The 21,159-nt window shown below is 37.8% G+C and overlaps 1 protein-coding gene across 13 annotated transcripts in view; it reads left to right on the top strand.

Moving 5' to 3' along the window:
- Window positions 1-21,159, top strand: part of MIPOL1 (mirror-image polydactyly 1) — a 197,332-nt gene that overhangs the window by 83,680 nt on the left and 92,493 nt on the right. For all 13 annotated transcript variants that reach the window (XM_055820142.1, XM_055820203.1, XM_055820191.1 and 10 more), the window contains one exon: window positions 13,075-13,182. In XM_055820142.1, the coding sequence (XP_055676117.1) occupies window positions 13,075-13,182 (108 nt within the window). The remainder of the gene's footprint in view (window positions 1-13,074; window positions 13,183-21,159) is intronic.

The raw sequence follows: 21,159 nt of genomic DNA, 5'->3' as shown, positions 1-21,159 counted from the left end.
GAAGCCATTAATCAAGTCCTGGAAGTCCTCAGGTTTGATTAAGTTATTTTACATATTCTGGTCTAAAGGATGTAGTGGCCCTAGCAAAAAAAAAAAAAAAAAGTGGAACAAGGAAATCTATCAATATTCTTTTTATGAAAGAAAGATTTCACAGTAGCATTAACTTATCTATGTCTCGTTCACCAAGTATGCCTACATTTGTTTATTGTATGGCTTTACTGTTTCATGCTTCCGATGGTATCTAGGATTTACCCTCTTTTCCATGTTCTGTTTATTCACTGTTAATTATTTTTCAAGCTGAGTTGCTTGAGAGCAAGAAAAATTTAGCTTCTATTACCCTCTATTGCAAATGAAGGACAGGCTTTCCTATTGCATGTGGTCACATATGACCGTAAGATGCTTTTGTCAGGGAATTTGTTAATACTTTCTGATGTTAATGTTTTGTTTTCATTCTTTTCAGTAGTGTTTTTAATTTATTGTTGTCTATGCTGTGGGTATACACCAAGTCAGCACAAACTGTCATATTCTGATTGATAGTTTTGTGTTGAAAATACTTTTCTAAATGACACAGTTCAAATATGCATAAATACTTGAAGGCCTTTAAGAAGCTGTGATTATGTAAAAAGTATCATACTTCGAGCTATAACAAAATAAAATTTAACTGTGGATGAAGAACAGTATTGAATCATAAAATTTTGACAACTTTTCTCAATTCTGGAGTTATCGGAACTACAGACTACAACAAGTGGCTATCTACAGGATATTTCATTGGTGCAGTGTACTGATGGAGGAAAATCAGAAGTAATGCTTCTGAATGTATATTTTATATTGTTCATAACATAGACTTGATGATAACTATCTTTTGAGAGATGGTGGAGTTTTAACATTACCTCTAGTTAGTGAATTAGCAGCTATAAACATGTAAATCTATGTATCTTAACCAAATTTCTGCTGCAGTTCCTGGTCATCTTTCAGTTGTGCTGAGTTGCTTACTTCTTAATTAGCTGTAACACCTTTCTCTGCTATTTGCAGAAGTATTACCAAAGTTTAGATAAAACAAAAAAAAAACCAGAGTAAAGCTCGGTATCGGAAGAATGCCGATGAACACTTTACTCCTAGGTGTTTCATGAGATGACTTGTCACCAACAGGTAAGATGTCCTTCCAAGTCATGTTGTAATTATGATGAGGAATTTCATACCTCAGACAGAGACTGTATTACAGATCCCAGCAATATTAGGAAACAATAGATTTCACTCTTTTTTGCTTGAAAGAGCTCTGCTGGATTGTGTTCAGGACAGGAGTGAACACCAGCCCTCTCTGAGTTTACCTTCTTCATCTTCTGTAGCTTTGAGACAAGTAGTATTTCTCAATCTGCAAGTATTTTTTCAGCTTCATTGCTTGTGGTCCCATTCATAATCATGATGTTAGGACTTTAACTGAAGCTCAGTCTGCAAAACTAGAGACTGAAAATCTCACTGTGAAAATGAAAGCATCCAGTGCCAGCCACAGAAGAAGCAGCAAAATCCTTGTTAATCCTCTGTGCTAAACAGTCCTATCAGCCTGCTTTCTGCTGTAGGGCTAGCCAGCAGCTGTGTCTCATGACACGTTCTCTTTGTGTCATGCTTGTTGTCTTCTATGGTATCCAGACACTTCTCAGCAGTAGTCATGCATTTTACCCGTTTTGTTTGTTTTGGCAGGCAGGCCCATCACTTTGCTTTCAGAAGTTGTCATAACATTCTTCTATCTTTGTGGGGGGTTTAATTTTTTTCTGCTTAGGGTGTCCTGCCCTCTACATGAGTGGTGGAATTGCCAGGAAGCTTTGAGTTGGATGAGGGCAGTGCTGGTAATTGCACATGTCTAAGGCAGCTGATTTTAGGTTTAAGCATTTCTGCTTTTCAGTAACACGGCCGAAAGCTTTTTGGTCGTTGTTAATTCAAAGCTGCATGGTCCATCCTCTTGAGAAGTGGGCATCTATTTTGGTAGCTAGTCACATCGATCCCTGCAGCAGTGAAGCTAAAACTAAATTTTATTTCAGAGGTAAAATCTTCAGATTCTACCACTACTTAATATTTGAAAAATCTTATTCATGTGCCAAAATCCTACAGATGTTTCTCAGTATTACTGAAGCTGAGCAATACCTAATTTCTAACTCTTTTCGGCTTAGTTTTGCAGAGCTTTTGTTTACTTTCTTAAACATTTCTTTCTGGAGTGTCTTTGTCTTCTACATATGAGTCACTTTAATGTTTTTCAAAGCTGATTTATTTCTTGATTTTTCTAAAAAATACTTTAATTCCTCTTCTCTTTACACATGAGCAAATTTGGAAATGTGTCTGAAATATATTTTTAATTTATTTGCCATTACCTAGATCTCTGTATTGGTGAGGAAGAAACTTGATTTCACAATAACATTTGAATATTTATAATTAGTTACTCCATTTTCACACTTATTCCCAGACTGTTAAAAAGCAATTAATATTGCTTTCAGATAGTTATGATCTTCAGTAAAGAAGTTTCCTAAAAATGCATGTTGCTTTCATGGAGAAAGAGCAAATACTATTCAAAAAGTGTTTCTCGTCCCTGACGTATCTGCAGAGTTTTGTGCTTTCACCTACCTAGTTGGCTATTTTAGTTTGTTATAATCTCTAGCTTAAAGTGGCTTTTATTACACATAAGGCATTTTGAGAGAACACGTTACACAACAAAAAATAGAACTGCCACTTAAGCAACTGATGGCTCAGTTGAGAGTACAGTATTTATCAGGACAAACAGAGAGTGTGTACTACAAGGAACAGCTGCAATCCCATGATTACAATAAAGAGATCTGAAGTCTGTACAGTGATCCATTATACAGTTTTCTTAAGTAAGTGATGATATTTCAAAATGGACCAGAAGTAGTCCGGTCCTTTTGTGCAGTAAATGCCAATTTAACGTTTAGGTGATAGTCTTGTTTGCATATGGATTTTAAGAAAATCCATTGAAGATTATTTGAAAACCAGCTCATTAGAATGACAGATTGTTTACCAAATTTTGTTTTCTTGTTAACTAATATTGGTTACGTTCAATTAAACAAGGTTACACTTTCTAAAAAAATACCTCTGTCAGCATGTGTGCCTTGCATATATCTGAGGATCAAATTCCTAATTTCCAGATCTAGTTGGAAGATCAGGTCATGAATGTTTCTTTCTAAAATTTCTCCTTTCCATACACCTTTCACATCTTCACTACCTCCATTTTACTATATATATATTTTTTGAGTACCAACACTGTGGTTTATTAATGGGGGGTGAGGCTTTAAATAAAAGCAATTGTCAACTATCTGTCATGGTGTGTTGTGTCAGATGTTTGACACACTGTCTCTTGGCCACAGGCCATCTGGTTTTAATGGAACCAACTACTCTTCTAAGGAGCCAGCAAAATATGTGGCCACGGGAAGCAATAGCTCCCTATCATTTGGTCAAGTCAGTAAAGCAAAGGTTTTAGGTGTAGTAATCCCAGTTCTGACTTGATTTTGTCAGTTAATTAAGCTTCTTAAACTTTCTGTGCTAATTTCTCATCCCGTGAATCAAGAAAGTCCTATTTACTAACTTAATTTAAGTGTTGGAAAAAGTGATTAGTCAATGTTTATCAAGAATTATAACATCACAGAACTCTTGTGTAATTAAAAAAGAGTTATTGAGGAGAATTGCATAATAAAGAGAACATTTATGGAAACCCGATGAAGGAAAAATACAGACAAAAATGAGACAGTGGAGTGGAATGGACCTCACACAGGACAAGGTGAGAATTGAGAATTAGGGTATGTGTACCTTCTGCTGTGCAAAAGAGAAGAGGAAAGATGCTGTGTTTGAAGGAGGGAGAGACTAAAGAAACTGAGGAGGGACGACTTGTGTTTCCTCCATTCAATAACAAAAGAGGAGAAATAAAGAAGTAAATTAGCTAGTAAAAATAACATTTGTGGCTTTCTGAAATTTGAGTTCCTCCTTTTTATTAGGAATACATAGTCTTTTATAGTCCTTTTATTGTCTCCCTCACTAGAGGTATTCTAAAACCATCTAGATAACGGTCCTGGGCAACTGGCTTTGGGTGCATAGTGTGTAAATGAGTATGCTGGAGCTGCATTGATTTGGAAAATGGATACTAAGACTCTTCAGTAGAAGGAGATCAGAATAGTATTTTAATATCCAGCTGCTCTGAATGGCTTCTTTGGGACCTTCTTTGCAGTACTACTTACTACTCAACCAGGGCAGAAATTATATTTCAGGTAGTCTGTATGGTATTCCAGTCCTGGTTCTCCCTTAAGTTGTACACTAATAATGCCATTTTAATGGCAAATTTATTACAAGACCTCTGTGATTGGTATAATTTCATTCTTTAGATGTTTTTAAATATATTGAGGTTAATTACTCTGAATTATTGTCTATGCAGAAGTTTCTACTCTGAAATTGTCTTTTGAATCTGTATGCTCGAATTGCTGCCATGCATTGAAAGTAAAACTGATTCTAGTCTTTTATGTACTGTATTTTATGCATATGTATTTTTATATATGCAATACTTACAGACTTTTTAGTCAGTGATTTAGAATTTAGCTAATAAAGATTTACCTTTTAATATTTTCTGTCGTTGCTTTTGAAAGTGAATTTTAACTCTTGAATGATATTTCCCTCTTATGATAAAATTTTAATTAATATTTTCCATTTGCTGAATTATTTGGGAGTATTGGTAATTTTCTTTTGAGTATAACATACTGACGTGTGAACTATACGAAGTTGATTGTACTGTGCCAGTTTCTGGTGTTTCTACAACTCTGCAGTGGGGAGTGTGTGTGAGCAAGCATACTAACCTTGCGTACTGCTCATCAGCCTACATGCTTAGTTTATACATTATTTATTAGACTTATAGGCATCAAATTAAAAAAGTGAATTAATAATGTGACTCCCATGTAAAACAGAAGTCACTTCTTTATATATGACAGGCAATTAGGAAAAAATCACTCTTAGGTTAGCTAAATGCGTTTTTGCTAAATTTCAGACCCAGTACATCCTCTTGAATAAACGTTTGCCCCCAGGTTACTACGTTTATGTTCTGATCTGAAATGACTGTAAAGAGTGGATGGGAGGTGAGGTAAGGTGGGTAACTCACAGGCAGTGGATGCAGGGAACTGTGAAGGTGACCCTGTTCCGTGGTTTCAGCAGCTCTGGCGAAGTTTCCTCCTGCTGATCAGGAGTCTGTCAGCAGCCCCCTGTTGGCAGAGCCATGGTCCGGTGGCCCAGCCAGCAGAGGAACGTGCCTGAATGACCCGTGAATCACGTAGAGCTCAAGAACAAAACGTTTTCCTTTCTCTTCTTCTCCTTGCACGTTTTTTATAATGAGTGTCATTGATTAGGAAAGTCTGTGTGTGCTGAGCTCTTTGAGAAGTAGATCAAGCTTGTCTTGAGCTTTGAAATGTCATCACTGAAGGGAAGTGTAAAAATACATATGTAGAGAATGGAGTCAGGTGGGTGAGTATCGTAGGGCTACTCAGCGCTGTTGAATAGCTGCACATGTGCTTAAGGGTTGTTAACGTTAACAGTGGAAACAGTTACACTTGATGGTCTGATTTTTCTGAATGTCTTTCTGTGAGTTTACAGCTCCTTTAACTGTTCAAATGAAAATAAAGCTTGTTTTGCTGCATTTTGAAGTGTTCAGAAGCAGAAAGGGAAAGGAATGGCCGGAGGAAACCCAAGCCATGTATATAGCATACTACCTGCCTTAATGCTGCAGGTTCCAACTGACTCATAGTCACAAGGAAGACAAAAAGGTTTCATTTGTATTTTGATGCGTTTCTTTTTGTGGCATCTGATGGAGCGAGACACCATTGCAGTGCTGCAAAAAAAGGGGTTTACATTTAAGTGTTTCTCTTACTAATAGAATATAAATTTTTAATGATGCATATGTTTCTGAGGTCTAAGCTCTACAAAAGCACTTCTCTTTCTTGAAATCCCAGTAGTTCTAAGCTGCTGGGCATTGTATAAATAATCATTTAAACACATTTGTTGATGGTTTGCCAGAACTTTGAAGAAAAGTCTTTTCTTTCAGAGGTTAGAAAGCCTTAATTCAAAATCATAATTTAATGGAAAAATCCTTCTGGTGATTATTATGTAGAAAGTAATTTATTTCTTTATTTCTTTTAAAATTATTATTTTAGAAGAAAAAGGTTAAAAATCTATTTATATAAATATAAGTGCTTCCAAACATCTGCAGTTCAAAGTACATAATTCACAGTGACACCAAAGGTTGGTTTGTGTTTTGACTGGATGACTTTGGTATTATTTTTGTCTGCAAAGGAAAGAGTTGTGCAGCATCCAAGTGGTGCAAGATGTTTGCCTCTCCAGAAATCGTGATGAATTTAGGACAAGGGGCAGACTGTTAAAAAAAAAAAAAACCACTGAGGGGAGAGGGGAGAAGAAGGGCTGTTGAACTGAGAACACTTGTATTCCCTTCAGCGTCTTTGAGCTAGGAGCTATTCTGAAGTGCAGGTCATTATAAACGAAATAAGAAAAGGTGAACAAAATAAAAACCAAGAGAAGAATCAGTTGGATGGGTTTTGTTTGCTTCACATGGTTCTTTATTGTATTTATGTTTCCACAGGTGACGACTTAAAAAATAGAACAGGTGAAAAAGTAAAAAGTAGCCATGTTTCTTCATAGGTTTAATGTTTGGTGTCTAGGATAATTATATGTACTTCAGTTGTTTGTTGCAGTGAGTACATGTTGACTAATTCAACATGTGTCTGCAGTTTATCCCTGTGAAAGTATTATGCTGTGGAGCAGTTGGATCTTGGTATCCCATAACCTCATATTTTAATGGTATTTGTGAGTTTTCCATCAAGATACCATTTGTCATTTACTTTGCTGATGAGCACTTTGTTTAAAATACATAATGGAAGAAATGCATGTCATAAAATAGTTCATCTGCCATTCAGACGGACTCCTACTTTCCCGTAATTTGGAGGACATAAATGATTTTCCAAAGTTATTTGGTAGAAATTAGGTTGTTTTTATTTCTCACTACTTCAGTAATTGAGATCCCAGTTCAGCAAGGTCTTCATGTATAAAAGTCCACAGAATGTGATAAAGTACTCGCCATTTAAAGTGAAGGCCCTGATACGCAATCAAGTTGTTATGCACTGGGTGACCCCTGATAAGCGACTAAGCGCTCGCTTTTAATTTTTGTCTGACTTGAAGAAAAATACATTACCTTAAATTTAACAAGAGAATGAAGCTACTTGTGGAAGGCTGTGGTTATGTACAAGATCTGTTATTAAACCACGGAGACCACCTGAGACTGACTGGTTGGGATCGGGTCAGAGCACAGATGCACCTTGGTCACCAGCCTGGCCACACTCAGGCAGTAGCGTAGGTGCAGGAAGAGCCAGAGCAGGGCAAGCACGTTGCAGTGCCTCTCTCTGCCTACACACTGTCCCTTTTTTCAACAGTCGTATCAGTGGAGTTGTGTATTTATACGCCAGTGGGGATTCTTAAGATTATAAGCATTGCAGGTTTCGACAAGGACTCTAGCTGAACACGTATGTTCTCATAAAATACTATCTTTTGTACGTACTAATTGGATGAGACAATCACATGTAATTCAGAATTCAGGAAAGAACTTTGTGCAGAATTTGGCCTAATCTTAGTCCTAGTATATTTATTTCATCAGACTTTGACCCTCATACGTGTATTAACAGAGACAAATCAATTCTTTTTTTTTTTTTTTTTACCTAGCATATAAAATGTGTTGACTTCCCCCCCCCCCGCCCCAGCATATTGCCATAAGTTCAGGAGGGGTTAGTTTGGATTCCTTTTAATGAAAGATGACGGAAAACATTGTATGCTGTATAGTAATATTGAAAGCAGATATAGATGTAACAGGATTAACTAGCTACCAAAACTGCATTTGTATTAAGAAAGTGTTTTGGTTTTCTGTTATATTCAGCTTTAGCTGTTGCTTCCTCAGCCAAGGAGTGTCACAGTACCCTTTCTCTGGGTCAAATCTGTGCTGAAATACAGAATGAGTAGTGCACCTGACATTACTATCTAGTTCAGTGAGATGAGAGCAAGGGGCCTAGGTGTAGCAAAATATTTGGGTCTCTTTGAAAGCACGTGAACAGTCCGATCACCCTGAGTAGCACAGAGCTAAATACACTTCTCCATGAGGCCCCCAGGGATAGGTGTTGTCTTCAGTGAAACAAATGGCACAGCAACCAAGGGGTTGGGGGCAAGGGGTTGCTCTGCTCATGTTAATGCTTTGCTGTATTTCATTTTTGTCCCTACTAACGTTATTTCTCCAGTGGCATCAGATTTTTCTTTACTCTTGTGTAATCTCTGTATCTTTTACTTTCAGAATGCCTTGGTGAAGAAGAATTATGTTAAGTAACGGTCAAAAAATAACCCATCAGTCTGTGTAGATGTGGCAGGCACCATAACGCTGTATTAACATGTTATAGGTACAAGTTGAAGAAAATGCTGAAAAGCTGACAGCATGTTAAAGATGATTTGTTTATACAAGTGCTAAAGTTATGTTTGATATGTTAATGCAACCTCATTTTCTAGTAAAGGCCAAACACTATTAAGTGGTTATCTGCATTGATTTTTCTATCTTCTGAAATACTCAATTCATTGTAAACCATCTTTACTCCTTCTGTGTACCTGGAACTAGGACCATCTTTTAACTGTCTCTTTCTGTGCAAGCCTCAAGGACTTTACTGTGTGATATTCTCCTGGCCCACTGGTTGACCTCTCCATCAGTGTCCCTTCAGCAGCTGCTCCTTTTTACAGTTGGTCTGGATTTCCCCTGGAGCCTTCTCAACAGTCCTACCTGGGTAGTCACTGCAAGGGGTCAGCACCTGGTACGAGTTGAACCAGCGCCTCTCACAAACATCCTTGTGCTGCTGAATCCTGTTAGCTGATGGTTGTTAAAAAAGGCTTACCAATAGCCTAATGGTTTAAATTAGAAGATGGGAGAAGACTCGCTGTCTATCTTTTTCTTTCCTCTCTGAATCTCTTCTGATTGTTCTGGTACGTTACCTGCTTTGCTTTTCGTTTTGTGTCTTAGCTGCTTGTGATATACCCTCTGCTGGGTACAGGGGTGTTTGTTTCAAAAGATTGTGTTTAGAAGAGTGCAGCCGGGCTGCGCTGTGGAGATAACGGTTAAAGAGAAGATGGAGTGCCTGTTGGTGGGAATGGCTGATGTAGTGAAAACTGTGCAGCCGGCCACAAATGGTTGCTCAAGGAGCACTGGCCATGGCCTCGAAGAGGTTTGCTGTCGGACAGGTATGTTATCGCTGCAATGAGGCTGGCTGAGGTGGGAGACTTTTTGTGGGAAATGTTTTCAGAGAGGAGAACAAGCATGAGGTTTGTTCTCCTTTGAAAGAAGGAAGGAAACCTTTTTTCTGGTTGGGTTTTGGGGGGCTTTTTTATATCTTCAGTATTGCCTCTCTGGCTACAGGACTCTGAATGCATATGGTAGACCACAGGATGTAGCTAATTCTTGGTGGATTGTTTGTGTTAAACCTGTATAAAATGATGTGTTACCATTTGTGAGGCTTTATTATCCTTTACTTAGCAAAGTCTTCAGCATTCTGATCGAGGTATATTCCCTTTGACATTCATCTACACTGCTCTCATATTCTTTGAGTCCTCGAAGTATCTTTTTAGTGCTCAAAGTATGTGAGGTAAAGAAGCAGTTTTCTTAATTAACAGCCTGTCATTCATAAAGTGCTAAAATCACAGGAACTTCCTTTTAAGTACACAGTTACCTCAGATCAGATATTTAGGCAACCTGTGTTGCACAAAGTATGTTGTCTCTGACTTTAAGAGGATTCTGTTTGAAAGTTTTCCAAGTATGAATTTTCACAAGTTTGGGATGACAGTATTTAGACATTCTTATTTATAATATTTAAAATTGAACACTTCCTTTAGCTTTCAGCTTTCTTAAAAGGTTACATCTAACATTTCCTTTTGCCAGTACTGAATTGGATGATGTCTTCTTTTTGCTGTGCTCCAAAAAGCATTTTTATATATGTTTTTAGAAGGAAATCCAGTTTCTTATTTGCAGCTGTTGGCATTTTAGAGCCCTGGAGTGAACCAATAAAAACACATGTTCTTTTAAAGAACATCTATTTTTACTGAACCTTGCTAACAATCAATGACACAGAATCCAAAAAATGTTGGCTCAAATGGATAGAAGTGCTGCATTGTTTTAAATTCTATTTTTAAAACTTTTCTTTGCAGCAAGATTACAGAGAAATTTCATATGCTTTTGTTCTTGTGAAAAAGAGTGCTTGCTTTTAGAATGCAATTTTACTGTATTAAAAGTAGTTCAGGTATCAAAGTGTCGTATAAATCTTTAGTAAGGCATACACAATGTTGCCATTTAAGAGTATTATTGTAGTACTTTCACAAACAGGATAATTAAAGATTTTACTTCCTAGACAGCTAGGAATAAATAAATTCTGATTGATAATTCAGAACATCTTCTGTTAATACATTGTGTTCAGCATATTAAGACACTTGTGCGCAAAGTCAAATTACATCACCAGTTTTTCAGTGCTACCCTCAAAATGGATTCAAGCACTGTGGTGATTTGAATATGCCTAGGTTTTTTCAGCTATCAACATTCTTAGTGGAAGTGAAATTAAAGATTAATTACAAGATGCTCCCAAGATTGATGTAAATGTAATAATGTCAAGACAGACTTGATACGGAGTCCATCCGCTTTATATTACTTGTCTTGCATCTTTATTGTATATACTCCATGTGCTGCAGGATACTAGATCCCACTGCTGCGGTTTGTTTCGCTGGCCTGTCTCCCACAGAGTGGGGAGGGGAAGAAGATTGCACCCATGCCCTTAGTTGTGCAACCTGCCCTCTATATCAAGATGGGTTTGCTCTTAGCATATTTTCTCTTCTCTTTTGGAATCAGGACAATAGCTTGGATATAAATTCATGTTTTAAAGGTAGATTGAGATTTTGGCCTTTCTAATAATATTCACTGTAAAGAAGCCCGGTGCTGTTGTCAAACTGGGAATTCCAAAGCACCGTTTTGAAGAAGAGTGTTGGCAAAGCAGAAAAGTGAGAGGCCTGCTGACCTTACATGATGAAATGTGTAAAGTGTCATAATGATACCTGAAGTAGTAGATCGATTTTATTTTTTTAATGGTGTTCAGACCATGTATGCTAGAGAAAAAACCTGCATAATCTGGGTTTTGTTCTTCAGTAGTTTTATTAGCCCCTTCATGTCTTATTTTTCATGCTGGACATGAAAAAAGAATTACAGCTGTGATTCTGTGATATTTTTTTTTATGTGTATGAGAGATAAACATAGACATTAAATGTCTTAAGTCTGTAAAAATATTTTCAATCAAATGTATCTATGGGGTTGGGGGTTTTTTATTTCTCTATTTTATGGGAAATTGTCTTCTCTTTTTCTTGAAATAAAAATGAAACTGGGTATTAAACTTTACAACAGACACTGAGAGAATGCACTAGGCCAGAGAGATTTGCTGCCTTTAAAATAAGTAATCCTATTAGAAATGAGCCTAGATTTCCAACAGAAGTATTGAAGTACAGCAACAGACATGTGAATTGAATTTTTTTAATAGTACTGTTGGGTGCCTACAATTATCTAAAACTTAGTCAAATATAGGATTGAATCACTGTTTTATAGACTGTGCCAGATACCACATTGTTAATGACTTATTTTCTGTTTAAGCCTGTGTATTGGTATGTCTAAAATTTGTCTTAGTATCCTTCAGTACTCCTTACTTTACTTAGACCTCAGTTATAATTTTTGCAGTCCCACAGATCTCCATTTTGCAGTTTTTCTTTCTTTAGAGTTGATGTGAGCCATGCTTAGTTGACCCACATACTGAGTTGCTCAGGAGTAGGTTGCACGCTCTTGATGGGAAGCTCAGTTCTGTGCCTTCCACACAGATAGCACAAGAGACTGATATTTGCAGGTCTTTCATTTGGGACAGCAGTGCTTACATGGGCATCATATCACCATTGTCATTCCTTTCTTATTGGTGTTTTCAGAAAGTGTTTATGAAAATACTTTATATCAATTAATTTTCTTATGTTCCAACAGTGTGTATCAGCTTTGGGTTTGGTGGTGATACCCAAACTACTTGCTTGTAATATACTGTTTTAAAATGTCTCTGTTAATATTGTGTTTTTCCCTACTTCTAACAGTTGTTCCCCTATGTCGTCTTGGTACTTCATCTGTTTTGCTCTCCTCTTGTTTTTGTAAAACAGGTTTTTGGTTGGTTTTTTTTTCATAAGACAATGAACTGTCTACTGACAATTAATTACTCTTTCAAACCAGGGTAACTGGGCAAGACCTCTTATGATTACCATAAAAAACACTGAAATATAATGTAGCTCACAATTTGCAGGTCTTTAATCTTTAAAATAGATGGTTGGCTGACAGCAGTAAGTATATGTGTGTATGCACACAGTAGCAAATGTTAATTTTTTCATTCTTTGTCATTAAGTTAAATATTAAAACAATCTTAAAACATTTTTTTTCAGGATGTGGTGTGTGTTTGGGAATTAGAGTAATCGCTTAGCGTGAAAAATACAAGTATAAAAATTACATGTATATTTTCTAATAAAAGGCTGGGTTCTGGGTTTGGGAACAGGGTCTTTCATTTGCTTGCTTTTCTAAAAGCATGTTTTGCTTTCTTTATATCCACTTACCTAATACATAAAAGCCAAAATCTAGCCTGATATTGGCATAACTAGGAAGAGAAATTCAATCCAACATTTTTAAGACTTTTTAAAACATTCTAAAAAATGTCTTTATCTGATACTAAACTTAGCTTTTTTTTGGCGTACAATTCAACCAGGAAGAAACCGAATAATGATGCATGTTTAAAAAACATAGCTCTGGTACTGGTCTGGGATTGTAACTTGCTTTTGTCTGATGCTTTCACTCCTGCAGAAATGGTGATGGGGTTATTTACGTTAATTCATTTGGCCTGTTGAAAAAAATATGCCCACACTCCTCTACTTAATGGGATTCTTTCCTCGTTGCAGTGCAAACGGCTGGAGCAGGAGCTTCATCATCTGAAAGAGCAGAACCAGACTTCAGCAAACAACACGAGACATCTGACTGCTGAAAACAATCAAGAACGTGCTCTGAAGGTAAATCTCCATTTCTTCTTGCAGGCAAATTAAGGTTGTAAGCCCCTGGTGCCAGCTTTCGGGGCTGCATATATCAGTTGTGTACATTTCAGCAGAAGTGAGCTATGGTGTTTGCCAACAACCCCTTCTTTAAACACAGATACAGCACCCTTCTGTTACGGTTTTATTTTATTTTGTGTATGAAAACAACAGGAAAAAATAACATATCCTCCAAATTATTGGGCTGGTAATTAATGCTAAATTCTTGGGGTCTGTCCTTGCAATATTACATGTTATAACGTGACAAAAACTGCAACTATTTGCTTCATGGTGCCTTTGCAAAACTAATATTTTAAGGCATTGCTGTTTGATCTGCTCCCGGCAGTGTGTGCTATATTAATAACATTGTTGACCTATACTACTAGTGACCACATAGTTGATACTACTATTTGCAAAAGGGTAGCTAGTTGGAATTGGGAGGAGGAATAATAAGTCTTGTCAATAAGAATAAAAATGAGCAGCAAGGCGGGAGAGGGTCAGAGAAAGGACAGTGTAAAGTGACAGGTTATTGCTGCTTTGAGAAAGGGAAATTGTAATGTCAGTGGAATTGATAGCTACATAACCAGCAATCTCACCACTAGCCAGAATAAGATACTATGCGGGGTAAGATGTGCAAGCATTCAACCTATTCAACCACTGTATTCTTAAAAATCTCTTTTATGGGTAGAGGAGAGACAATACAAATACAGAAGTTACTCTGTTGATACTGTATTGTCTTTTTTTGAACTGTGATTTAGGCAGCAAGATCCAGACATTCTCATTTGTAGGCAGATTTTCCTCTGCCGCCTCTTTCATTTTTTTTTTTTTTTTAATATTCAGGAAACATCATTATTCATACAACAACTTAACCAATGCAAAGTATAGGAATAAAGGTAAATCCTTTTATAGTTTGACATTTCTCAGTTAAAAAAAAAAAAAGTATAATGAATAAATGGAGAGAGGCTGTGTGCCACACCATGGGTTTATAATTGCCATCAGAATCTATGGTGTGAATATTACAAAAGCAGGTGTGCAATACTGAAAGCAATCCATCCTCAGATGACTAGAAATAGAGATCGTAAACATTCAGGGCTGTTTCTGACCACGATAATAGTATTGCTTTGAATCTGGTATCACTAGAAGTTAGTGGTTGCTGAGCGTGCTACTTATTGAACATAGTATTGTTTTTCATTAATTGCATGCTGGCTTGTTTTTTCTGTGTCATTGAAAATATTATGCACAGAGTCTTTCTGTTGGAAAACTGAAATGTTTTATTGAAACTACACTTTTTACATTTAATATTGCCTGACATAATGCTTACAGAATAATTATATTTTCAGAGGAAGAAGTGACTTAATAGTTCAGAGTGTTACTAGGATTTCATTCTAAGCCTGATATTGCTCTCCCAGCACCTAATCTTTAAAGAATTTAATTTCTGGCTGTCACAGGCATTTTTTGATTTTTCAGAGTTAGAGGTTAATTGTTAGTAGTCTTTTAGAGATGGGAGTCTGAGAGGAAAAGAATATTTTTCTAGTTTTGGTAAAGATGAACTTTTTTTAATATTGTACTTCTGTAGGTACAAATATCTCAGTTCATATTACTGTTGACTAGAGCGAGGACAGGTCCATTGGAGTAGTTTTCAAAGGCTGATGGGCGAGGTTGAATTCTTCACCCTGAAAACTTTAAAATGCCCTTATGAAATACTGGCAATAGTAGTTAGCTTTGACATACAGCATAGGAACACTCATTCTGACCGAAGCACTCATGTAAATGAAAAGCTTATCACCACCCCTTTTTAGTGTAACTACAGCCTGGAAAATATGGACTGACTGGTCATGACTCCTTTAGAGATGGGTATGAGCGGTGCTGTGGGTCAGAGGCAGAGCTCCCTGCTGGAGAAATATCCAGTCAGAGCCCCCTGACAGGTAACACCTAGGGGGGTCTTGGTGCACATACCTCTCCTGTGAAACCCTCTGGTTCTTAACTGCCGCCTCCTGCCTCTTGTTACATGTTCAGCAGTAATTTTAAGTGCTACGTGCAGAGTGTACGTACAGACCCAAGCATCCCCTCCTGTCTCCTCTCTGCTGCAGATCACCCTCTGACCGTCCAACCATTTTCAGAGAAATAGGACTGGCCATTTGTCTCTGTGGTGCAGAGTTAAATATCAACACAACTATTTTTATTTTCACCATGATCCAGAGAACTACATTTACTTTAACCACCTCCACGTGCAAACTGGGAACTGTGCTATGTACTGTTAATTCAGGTGTAAACACCTGTCCTGCAGGAGTCCAGGTATTCCTTCTGCCTCCATCCAGGACAGTTCCTGTTAAGTTGTTCTGGTTTTGGGGTTTTTTTCTAATCTTTAATTTGCCCTACTCTCTTAAACCTAATTAAAGTTGTCTGATTCAGTTTGTCAAAAGATGCATTCTGGTGATACATGGCAGGTGAGGAATTTGATCTGCTTTAGATGTTCTTCAGGGAAGACGTGTAAATATCAGGTGTGGTGCAAGGATACTTGCAGTCTTAACAGGCTAAAAGCAGTAATCGGGATCAGCTAGATTAAGGATGGCATACAAGTTTGTGATAAAAGATGAGATCCTTACCTCTATGGGGTCTAAAATACACTAACCCAACAGGTATTGTGTCTTTCTTACTTTTTAAAACCATCTCACAATAGTGAGTTGCTCAGACGGAAAAAATTATAAGGCCGGTCCACAAGAAACGTATTTCATTCCACTGATGTTATGGTCTAATAGGTAAGATATTCAGGTTTATTTTTAGCTGTATTAACTCACAGGGCTACTGTCACCCTTCTATGAGGCAGCCGCAGCAGCCCGTAGACTCCTGAGTGAGGCGAAACAGTGGCGAGACAGATGGTAACCCTGGGAGAGGTGTGGTGGCACTAAATTGTCTGGATCCAGGATCTGGAGATCCTAAAGATGATGTAAGCACTCATGCATACTTTTTATTTTAGATGCCATATCACACCAGAGGATCATGTGACAAATAAAGCATATGACCAATAGGCATGCTGTATAGACCCGTTCTGTGTCATTTCATCTTATTGTGCAATAGAATATCTGTACGTCTTCGGTAAGAAGAGATCGCTTCTTAGCTAATCTCTGCCATACATATTGGTAGTACGTGATTTAAAATTTCCATATTTGATGTATTTATTGCATAGAACATTCCTTATAGTGATGTGGGCCATTCAGTCCCACAGTGCCAAACCGATACTCCTAATTTTTGTAATATTTTTACGGCTTGTAGAGGATTGTATTGATTGAACAAAAATGCCAGTTTCAAATGTTCCCTCCAGGCAATGCCCACAACTGCACAGAGGTCATTCAGAGAGACATGTGGGCCTCTATTTCCATAGTTAAAGTAAAATAATCCTCCTCTTTGTGAAACCATTTTAAAAAATCTCTTAGAATATTTCAGATTGAATTATAGCTAAATCTTTTAGGGATAATTGCTTCCTAAGGGCCTATACATTTGTGCTCTTAGCACATTTTCATAAAATAAGATCTGCAGAGCGCTTTGCAGTTCTAATGTGTCAGGGTCTATACATAAGATTATTCATTTGTGCTTGGCCTTCATAATTAACGTTTGGTCTCTACTGATTCTGATAAATGTATTCCCACAATACGCTGAAATAGCTGATTCAATTAAACATAGAAAAGTTGAAGAATTGCTGTTTTTTCATTAGTATTCAAATATTGTTGTGGACCATTTTTTTGTTGTTAGCTTTATACTGTGTAGTTTTGACATGCAGAATTTTAAGTAATATATTTTCCCAAGGAAGAATAAAGATTTTGCCAGTGTGAATGTCCTCTTCACTCGGTTGAAGAACAATAGGAAATAAGTCTTGTGAAGCAAATAACTTAATGTGAAAATTCATGGAAAATGTTTAACTGGATTTGAATGAACTGTAAGGAGAGGTGACTTCTTTTTCACAGGCCTGATTTATTTTGTAATTTTTAATTAGGTGGTACATTCTTCTTAAAGCAGCTATTAATCTGCTTTAAAGACCAGCGAGACGTACTAATTTTACTTCTAAGCCAATCTCTCAAAATGGAGAGGGGGGCTATTTCACGATGATACACAAATCAGGTGCCCTTTAGTGACTAAATGAGTTTACTCCATCCAAGTATGATGTCATTAGAAGTTGTAAAGGTCATTAATCTCCTGCAGAGCTGTTAAGATGAATTGTTGCTTATGATTGGCTTGTTATGTTTTTCTGACTAATCAATGTTTTTAGTTTATTTAGTAATTTCTGTAGAATTCATCCTACGTGCTTCCTTGACTTTATTAAGGATATTATAAATTCAGAGTCAGAGGCAAGAAAGTGGCCTGAAGGAGTTGTTAGAAACTCATCTACAGTAGTGTCATAAAGCAATTGTAGCTGATGTCATCTGCTTTCTGCTGACACAAAAGAATTGTATCAAGAGCAGGAAATCTACCATGCATAGCACTCTGGTAGTTGTGCCAGTGGTGATGCCCGTGAGAAGGCCACTAGAAGACTTAATGTAAGTATTCCCTGATGGCTGTCATAAATTATATTAAGCTCTGTTTTGATTCTCGGAATTTCCCAGATTCCTAGAGTAGAAGCTACTTTTCCATATCTGCCTGACAATGCCAAGCCCAAAAACAAATCCAGCTGAATAGTCAACATGTCATCCATGACGAACATGATCCCAGGAGAATCTGACGTCATGAGAGCTTAGAAAAAAATTAAGAAAAGCTTTAACAGGAAGTTTAGAATTTTGCTACTGTGGAAAGACATGGAATATTCATGCTATTTAGGCATATAATATTGATTGTGGAATAAAGTGCTTCTTTCACAAAATAGTTACTGTGGCTCTAATCTGCAAAAATAAGTAATTCTAACAATTTTCACGTTAAAAGCTTCGGAGCTGAAGTTTCAGAGCTTCATTTTAATGAGTTTAGAGCTGCTTTATGGCTATAAAGCCTCTGGTTTGTTTCTAATAGAGACATATGCTTTTGAAATGCTTGATAATCCAGGGAAACTTGCCTGAACCAGTGCTGGGAAACGGAGATTCCAATCTCATCTCTTCTATTCAAATTCCAGTTCAGCATACAGTTTTTACATTTTATTACAGTTAATTAATTACATCCTAGAACACTTAGAGAACAGCCTTTCAATACTTTCATAATCATTTTACATGAGGCAACAGACCAGGTTGACTTATTAGAAACCTAGAAGGTGAGGGCTGAACGTGGCACGGCCCAGCCGTGTGCAGAAGGTCACTCTGCCCGCTTCAGCCACTTCAACTCTTGCACTGATACTACCTGCAGTGCTGTGTGAGTGAGGGAAGCCAGCTGCTGACAACCAATATTTTCTAGATAACAGATGAATAGCTATGTTACCCACTGGTGTCACAGGTGTTACAGCTTTCTCCTTTTGTAGTTTCTAGGCGTGACTCTGAAAAGAGTTTAAAACTTGCTGTTGATCTATTTGTTGGTATGGTGTTACTGTTTGGTAAAAGGTGCTTTAAAATTTTGTGCTTCCTTCAGAGTGGTTGGGGTTTTTCCTGTGAAGCAACTCAGCAATATTCATATGTTGGACAATCCACCCATTTCTCCCATGTGTTGCTACGAATTCCTCTGGCCAGTAAGCACTGTTCCCTCTGTGCCAGCAGAACATCAACCTGTGAATGGTCAGCTTGCGAGCTTGCTCTGTGGAGTTAACCCTAAAGCAATCATACTTTTCATTTTAGATGTCATGTGCTCCTACATATTAAAGGGACTGCTGTCATATTTGCAAATTAATTCATAGCTATGTTTGAAGACCTGGCTGCCAGCTTCATATGGGAAATAGAAGGGGAGGAGAAGTAGATTGCAGCTCTGCTGCTCAGTGTGAGGAGACACACTATGCCATTGCATTTTCTTATGATCTATATTTATTTTTCTGAAACTACAGGAATGTTTCAGGAGCAACGGGAATAGTTAACAGGCTTCTTGGAGGTTATCTCCAGCAAATAATATGTTGTTACAACTAATCCTGAAAGGTTCCTCATGCTATTCTTCCAATAACTTACATGAGGATAAAATGCTGGAGGATTTATCAAAGAAAGTTGCAATCCCTAACTTTGTGCAAGAGCTGTTTCATTAGTTCGGTTTCTTCTCCTAGGAAGGTTGCCACTTCGTCTGCTTTCAGAAGAGTTGCCCGGTTCAAGTTCTAGAAAGACACAAATTCATTTCCCACTCCAGCAGCTACCCTAAAGCAGTATGTGCCCTCATTTAAATGCCTGGGCAATGCGAGAGGCAAACTTGCTACTCGGTCAATAAAACTTGCTACAAAGCGCATGAGATTGCTATTAATTTTTTAGAGTGGAAGTCTGCTGAAGTTTGAGTACTTGAATTGCTTTTAAGTACGTAGTGGAGGTGGAAATAAAAGACCTAGTAAAACTTGGAACATGCTGCTGACAATGTGGATGTGGCTAAGAATCCACATTTTTCTTCAGTTGCTGCTTCCTAGACACTTTATCAGACAAAGTGGATATGTTGCATTCTTAATCACATTGAACAGAGCCTTTGCTTGTGCTGCGCCCAAAAACGCTTAATCACCAGGCCTTAAAGTGTGTCACTAAGGTTAGACCCAAATCTGTTGAGCTCTTATCCATGCTAGAAACACGGTTAGTCACTTTATGGCTGGTGTTATTAAATAGTACTGTACACCTCAGAGGATATCAGTGTAGGCTGGTGCATCATGCCGTAAATGAACACTAAAATGAGGCAGAGTACAACTCCTGCAGAAGTAATTCTTCTCATGTTCCACTTCAGTATTAATTTTCTGCATTCCGTTCTGCTTAAGTTGCAGTGTCGCCAAAAGCTATTGCTACAGACTTCTGACAACCCGCCGTTAGCTGTATGCATGGAGAGGGAGAAAATAACTCACAATCCTACAATGACCAATGTTCCCCCTCAATCGCAGGGCAAAAAATGTGAGCACTTTTAAAGATCAAGCGGTCTTTAAAGCACTCATTTGAAGTTTCCTTGGACCCAACTGTTCCTTTGAGCCAGATGTCGTAAGCTGGTCCTCTGGTGGGTTCAGGTCCAGAGATCCTGGGCCAGGGATTTCTCCTTCATCTGCTGTCATATATTTCAGAGCGTAACACTCCACTTAGGTGTATCCCCTATAGGCAGGAAGTGACTAGTTTAACACATATATCTGACCATGAGTCAAAAAGCAAAGTTCAGGAATCTGTTATACTAGTATCACTTTCAGTGGCCAGTTTTGTTAATTGTTTTTTGTAGCCATCAGGCTGGTAGGCTTTCTTTAATTATGCAGATGTTGACAGACTAGTTGTGCACAAGCGGCAACTACATTCTTAATGACTGTCTCCTCCCATCTGGTAATTAATGTTTTAGCACAGGTAGACATTTGTATTCATTGCCCAAAAACATCTTAATTTGTATAGGGAGTTGAAAGTTAAAATAATTTTGCTTAAATGTGCCTTAAGCAAATATGAGAAAATTACAAGAGGAGGGACTTGTCTGTCACTGACAGTGAAGTTGTGCAGAAACACAGGCTTCTGGAGTCTGATAAATCTGATTTATATGAAACATCTACCTTGGACTTGAAGAGAAATGATCTTTGATAACATTAGTACTTGCGTGATTGTTTTTCAGTGGTCGGCTTGTGATGCCGTTAAGTGCTTGTGTGGATAAGCGGTACTGTTCTTGGTTCACTGAGGCATCACTGCGGGCCAGAATTTTGGAGTTGTTCAAGCCTTGGGTTGTTTTCAAATTGAAGGAAACAAATAGACATACCTAAATTCTCATCTTTGCTTCCTGGGTTGCACTGGCCGTGCCACCTTCCTGTACTTGTTAAGGCTGCCCCTTCGCCGCCGGCTGGCACGGCAGCCCTGTGTGTAGTGTTCCCTGCACAGCGGCTGCTCAGGATTTCTTGGACTCTGTTCAAACAAAAGG

Source organism: Falco peregrinus, chromosome 1, assembly GCF_023634155.1.
Source record: "Falco peregrinus isolate bFalPer1 chromosome 1, bFalPer1.pri, whole genome shotgun sequence".
Lineage (NCBI taxonomy): Eukaryota > Metazoa > Chordata > Aves > Falconiformes > Falconidae > Falco > Falco peregrinus.
This window is presented reverse-complemented; position numbering and strand designations above follow the sequence as displayed.